Source organism: Lygodium microphyllum, chromosome 9 (genome assembly GCF_053477565.2).
Source record: "Lygodium microphyllum isolate KBCC chromosome 9, Lygodium_microphyllum_v1.1.10, whole genome shotgun sequence".
Taxonomy (NCBI): Eukaryota; Viridiplantae; Streptophyta; class Polypodiopsida; order Schizaeales; family Lygodiaceae; genus Lygodium; species Lygodium microphyllum.
The window spans coordinates 44,123,984-44,130,149 of NC_141143.1; the positions used below are offsets into that span (position 1 = coordinate 44,123,984).

General features: G+C 42.1%; 1 protein-coding gene across 1 annotated transcript; it reads right to left on the reverse strand.

Annotated features, from left to right (window-relative positions):
• Positions 1–250: 250 nt before the first annotated feature.
• On the reverse strand, positions 251–5,139 carry LOC148030989 (chaperone protein dnaJ 49-like). Its single transcript, XM_087685524.1, has 3 exons — positions 4,702–5,139; positions 510–574; positions 251–422 (listed from the first exon to the last, which is right to left on the reverse strand). The coding sequence occupies exons 1-3, from the start codon at positions 5,137–5,139 to the stop codon at positions 251–253; spliced, it is 675 nt and encodes a 224-aa protein (XP_087541650.1).
• Positions 5,140–6,166: the final 1,027 nt, after the last annotated feature.

The window sequence follows — 6,166 nt, forward strand, 5'->3', positions numbered from 1 at the left end:
CTACAGCTGCTGCTGCAGTGGAGATAGAAGGTGCTAAACCCGAGTCTTTGAAAGCAGAGAATAGACCTGCAGCAGCTGCTGCAACAGAGTTACCAGCTCTATCGTCCCTCCCTAAGATTGCTCTATTTGAGCATAATCTCAGGTATGCTGGTGTATTTGGCAACTTTCGAAAGCTAATCGAGGAGAAAAAAATGGGAGGACGGCTGGAATTTTGTCACCAACAACCACAAGAAAATTGTCGCCATCGCTCCTAGACTGTCCATTCAACTCTTCCTAGTCGACCTGCTCCCGTAAATGATTCATCGCCTTCTTCGGCTACTACAATGCTGTCCATCAACTGATGTCTAGGATCTGCTTCTTCCTCTTCAGCAGAAAGCCAACGATCAAAACAACGTCCAAAAATTGTGCACACTAGAAGATCGCTGGAAGAATCATGAGCTCAACCAGTTTTTTTTACACAGAAATACATCTCCCAATTGGTAGTAACTACATGTCTTGCCAGAGCATACATGTTCACCCAAGTATACATCTGGAAGTCCATGGCTGCTCCTCCAGGAAGTAATCTGGTCTGCCACTGTGGCGTCAACAATAATTATATCATCTTTGATCTGTGAGACTGGAATCCTTCGACAAGAGGAGTGGTATTCTCTTACATGATTCAAAGCATTTGTGGAGTTTTGGAGAGATGAATAGAGATCTTCAACTTCAATTAAAGCAAGCAAAAGAAGACTTGGTCAACAAATTTGGAGCATGACCTTGAAGCATGCCAACAGAAACTGAATTCTGTTTGAAAGGAAAAATTGCAGAACAGGGTACATTAGCCTGCCTTTCCTTCCGGTGCTGAATATACTTCAGACAAATACAAGTGTTGCAAGCTCCCTTGGATAGCCTTTCCTTACACAAATATCACTTATCTACCTGGATATGCTGAATGTATACAGGATGTACAGTGAATTCATATTAAGTAACATAGCGACAGAGAGTTTAGACCAAACCCTGACTGATTCTAAACACTTATGGTATTGACAATTGCACTTTTCAATAAAGCAGCTTTCAGAAACCTTGTATACAAAGATCTTATTCTTGCTCAGAATGGGAAGGTGTCCTTTTTCAACTTGTAAGCTCAGGCTTTCCTGAGTGTGGCCATGAATTGCAAAATCCTTGGCAAATTGTTTGTGAATACATCTCTGCTAGCTGTGATTTTCAGATTCAATTTCTCCATGAACTTGGATTTCATATTGTTGGGAAGAATTTATTTTTGAAACCTTGTACTTCTCAATTGTGCATGGCTTTGAATAGAAAAGATCTAACACAAGATGATCCATTGATCCATCTTTTATCACCAATATCTCTTATTTTAGATCTGATCTTCTATCTTGAAATTTATCAAGGACTTCTAAAGTCACGACATTGCTTTTGAAACCCTTGGACACCGTTGTTCTTCGAGATTTGAGAAAATTTCCCGGCCAACCGGGACCACCCAACCGTAGGACAGACCCATGGCCCATCCTCCGCACTTTCCTTGGTTTGTTTTAGTTATGTAATTATCTAATACATTAGTTGGACATGTAATAAGCAGCTTCTTTAATTAATCCGTTAAGCACTGATTCCTTCACGTAATCTTATCACATGACATAGAAAAACAATATCAGACAAGTTCTTTATTAACATATCATCATATTTATCTTTGAAATACAAGGAGTTCCGCCCGTAGGCTTGTCCACAATTCACCCGAAGGCTATTGAGAAATCCACAGGGACCACTATTCCAAGTTTCTGCCTGTAGACTAGTATGCGGGCCTCGAGATCCAATCCCGAGTCACATTAGCCTCTTGTGCAGGACCCCGAAGGCGAGGGATTTATGGCCAGAGCCCCCCTTGGCACCCAAGCGTCCTCCTGCTCCAAGTAGCGCTCAACGAAGAGACCTCTCGTGGCGGGTTCGGTCCACGTTCCCGGTGCGGTCAACAACCCCCTTGGTTAGGGTCAGGCAGGCAGTCGGGGGTAACTGAAGCTGCCTCTCCCTTCAGGCCTTCAACTTGAAGTATAGATATTCATTTTAATTTGTAGTTCATAAGTCAAACAGTGCTCTAAAATCTCTAGCAAGCACAAACATTTCCTTTGATCATTTTTAAATTGTTGGCAAACTGCTAAGGAAGGAATCTTTCCTTCGAATGCATCTAGCACCACTTGATCCGGGGTGTCTTGCAACTTGGCAAGATCCCTTATATTCTGGATTAGGGTGTACCCTATTAACCCAACTTGGTCAAACCCTAAAGTTCATTGGATACTTCAGTTTTCGGTTTTTAACCTTCCTTACTTAGAATGATATCAAAGTATACATCCTCTTGCAAGATAACTTATGTAATGATCCGCCATCCTTGTTGCGAGAATTTAGCCTTTCTTATTGTGAATCAATCACAAGACCATATGACTTTGTACTTGCCGTGCAAGTCCTGCATCGTACTATGCGATAATGGGGTTTACGAAACAATCCGTTTCAATTTCTTTAAGCTGACGTTTGTCAGACCTAGGGTTTCCTAGCTTTATTATTTTCTTTTAAGAAACTCAAGGACAAACCCTAGTTTCTTTTACGTTTACGATTTGCTAACCCTACAATCAGGGAATGTGGGCAAGTATTTAAGGTATAAACATTTCTTGGATTTTAATTCATTCCAAATGAATATTTCGTAGCATAGGTATTTCTAAGTCTATATTAATTTGGTTAACTTCAGAGAGTAATATCGAGATCACCTCCGCAGGATTTGTTATCTATGTGTCAACTTATTTTTCAATCCTAAACTTTATCGATTTGAGGTTAGGTTAATTCAATTAATCTTTCCTTTTCTTTGCGAACAAACTCATGCTAAATAAGCAACCTTTTCCTTGCTAAGTTAAGCAGTTAGCAACGATAATTTCCTAGAGTTTTATGCATCGTAAGAATCCTTTCATGATTTGCATTTTTCATGCATAAAGCTATTTGAAAAAAAAATTACTTTTATGCATTATTTATTTTGCATGTTTCATTAAACTAAATTCATTTGTTGTGAACAAATAAGACAAAATATATCCTATCCCTAACAATTCATTTGCACGATTGAATTACAACGATATAAAATTAAGAAGGAAAAACCTGGGTTTGGGGTGAGATATCCACATGTATACTGGGAGATGACCCTCCCGCAGCTACTCCTTGGACTTTCTTAGGAGGCATCGCAGTTGTAGTCCTTCGAACGTGGAAGCAGCTTTACACTCCTTTTCGGAATTCCACCGTCGCTCCCTTGCACGTCAATACTCTCCTTCTCTTTTTCGAGTAGGGGAAAAACCAAGTCCCAAGGGTATTTTGGAAGGGCAAGGAACCGTTAAGGTTTAACCACGAGGAGGGGGTAATAAGACCTTTAAGGCCTTAATTCTTTTGGGAGGGAAATGCTTATGAAGCCTAAGGAAAAGGCCCTATAGGGGTTTATACACGGGGGGGGGGGAAAGGGTGTGTGTGTGTGTGTGGTTCCAAAAGGCATAAGAAAGGGGCCTTGGGGACTTTTAGGACATGGGGTAATAATAAGGCTTTTGAAAAATACAATAAGGGGGAGAAAGGCCCTTAAAAGGGTAAAACCGGGAGGGGGTTTAATAAGACTTTCAAGGACTTAGATCCTTGGGGGGAATGGGGCTTATGGAACTTCTTTTTTAGAAGCTTCTTGGAAGTTCCTGGGCGTGTGCAATATACGTGGAAGAGGGGAGATGATAGTTACATGGAGGGGGAAAAAGGATGATGCCCACGTGGAAACATGGAAAGGGCTAAGGGTTACACATGGGGGGGGTGTGGTTCCAAGGGAAAAGGGCTTAAGGGGTAAGAATTTCCTGTGAGGGAATTAAATCCCGGGGGTTGGAAAAGGGTTTTAAAAAACCCTCTGGAGGATAGCTTAAGAAAGCACAGAAGGGGGGTTAGATCCCTCCCCTTAGAAGCTTCCAAGAAGCTTCTGTAAGCGGGCTATATAACACATGGAGGAGAAAGAGGATGTTTCGACGACGGCTTACTGGCGGGCTAGGCCAAATGGTGGTCGTGATGGGTCTCAGCGGCGCTTCTCCCTCACGGCGCGGCGGTGTTACACTCTCCCAGCTTTCCCTCTCTCACACGGCCACGTCCGAATCTCACAACCTCCTCCCTATCTCGTTTAATGGCAGTTTCGGCGTAGTCTACCCTTCTCAGAATCCCCTCTCTCGTTTAATCCTGGTGGCGTTGTCGAAGGGTTTCGAAAGCAATGTCGCAACTTCAGAAGTCCTTGATAAATTTCAGGATAGAAGATTAGTCAAGTATGACATTTACAACCTTGCAGACAAGTTTAGATAAATATATTATCCATGTGTAGCATTTGTTTGTTTCAATACATTCAGATCCTTTTAAGAATCGTCTTTTAATGTGACTGAAATCAGTAGCCTCTGTTTATACAAGAACTGAAATCTCAAAATATTGTTTTTGATTTTAATTCTTCAATGGCACTCTTGATGAGCTTCAAGAAAAGATACAGAGAACACTTGATAGAAAGTTTGGACTGTTTCTGAGCAATAATCATCAATCAAAATCTCTCATTTTCTCTTATCATGATGTCATTCACAAGAGAAAAATTTTATGTCTTTAGATTCTAGAAAGAGGTGAAGAAATTTGTGCTAGTTCTGTTTTCTGCAACTCCAGTCCTCCAATGTTCACTTCTTGAGTGTGTAGCCTCTCAACTTGACCTCCAGCTGTCCTGTAAGTTCGCACAAAATGTCCACGTGGAAATCCATTGCTTGCATGTAGAGGAGTGCCATTGAAAAATGCATTAAAAATTTCATCAGCATCAAACATTTCATCAAAGAAAACTCCACTGTTATGTCGCCTGAAAGCATACTCACGAGCTACTTCACGAGTTTCATCAGGACCATAATGATCGTATCTCTTCCTTAATGCTGGATCATTCAGGCAAGCAAATGTCTTTGTGACAGTCTTAAAGGCCTCTTTTGCCTCAGGCGCCTGATTTTTGTCTGGGTGAACCTTTAAATACAATTTTCTGTAAGCTTTCTTGATGTCCTCTAATGAACAACGCTTCTCTACACCAAGAATTTGGTAGTAATCTTTGCTCTTCTTGATACAGTTAATAATCTCCATCTGATCAGAACTGAAACTAGAAGGCTTTGCCGTATAATCATTGCTGCTATGGCTAGCTCCATTCCCTGAACTGCTTGCCCTGTTTCCTCCTTTTCATGCTGGCGTCGTTCAGTCCTACAGAACATCGCTGCTCTGTCCTTCTCATGCTTGATGTCCAGCATAGATCAAGCAATTGGAGTTTGGGATGGGGTGGCCGTTCGGAAAGATCTCCAAGCTGGTCATGCTCCGAGCGAAGAACCAGGCCCACATCTGAGCAGTCGAGCAGATTCGGAAGCAACCAGACCAGGATTCACAACCCAATCGAATCCTTCTTATTACCATCCACAATCTGTTGTATCCTATTATAGTTGATGTGCTGCATCAAGTGTTTTCCCCTTACGGATTTGTCGAGAAGATCGTCACCTTTCAAAAGTCTGCTAGTCTTCAAGCTCTGCTACAGTTCTCTTCGGATTTGTCGAGAAGATCGTCACCTTCAGCATTCCATCGACTGATCATAAGGATCATTCTGACGATCTCGCCAAGCTTCGGCTTATCAAGAAATGCATCGAGTTTTTTCCCAGGATTGAAACAAAACTCCTTTCTTTTCCCTTGTACAGCGTAGATTACCATCGATCACTACTCCTCTTTTCGATATTCTGATTTCCCCCCCCCCAGTCTGTCGTCTTGATCTTCTCTGTCCGCTTCCTGGTTGGAAACGTCCTCTGTCGAGTATTATGTTCACTAATGTTCATCATCATTAAACTTCGTCTTCTTCTTCACTGTCATCGCTTTAGCAGCTTCATTAAACTCCCTCGTTAGCTTCATCTTCAGATGCTTTCCCTCTCTGTTTCTGGATTGCCTTGAAACGCTCTCCTCCAATACGAAGGTCTCCCCACTCTCTCTCGATCTCCCTCCGAATACTCTGTTCCTCTATTTCGCAGTAATCCCCTCCTTTTCAATCACCCAAAGATGTCACAAGAGTTGGAGGAGCCAATCTCCAGCAAGGCAGGATCGCAGGGAGCTGATCTACAGCGCCTTCATCCCCACG

Excerpts from the sequence above, each read along its gene's own strand:
- LOC148030989 (XM_087685524.1), bottom strand. The coding sequence starts at position 5,139 with ATGGAGATTATTAACTGTATCAAGAAGAGCAAAGATTACTACCAAATT. Across the intron at positions 575-4,701 it reads AGAGGCTACACACTCAAGAA|TGGCAGACCAGATTACTTCC; the intron begins GTGAACATTGGA and ends TTGACGCCACAG. Across the intron at positions 423-509 it reads ATGTATACTTGGGTGAACAT|CGATCTTCTAGTGTGCACAA; the intron begins GTATGCTCTGGC and ends TGATTCTTCCAG.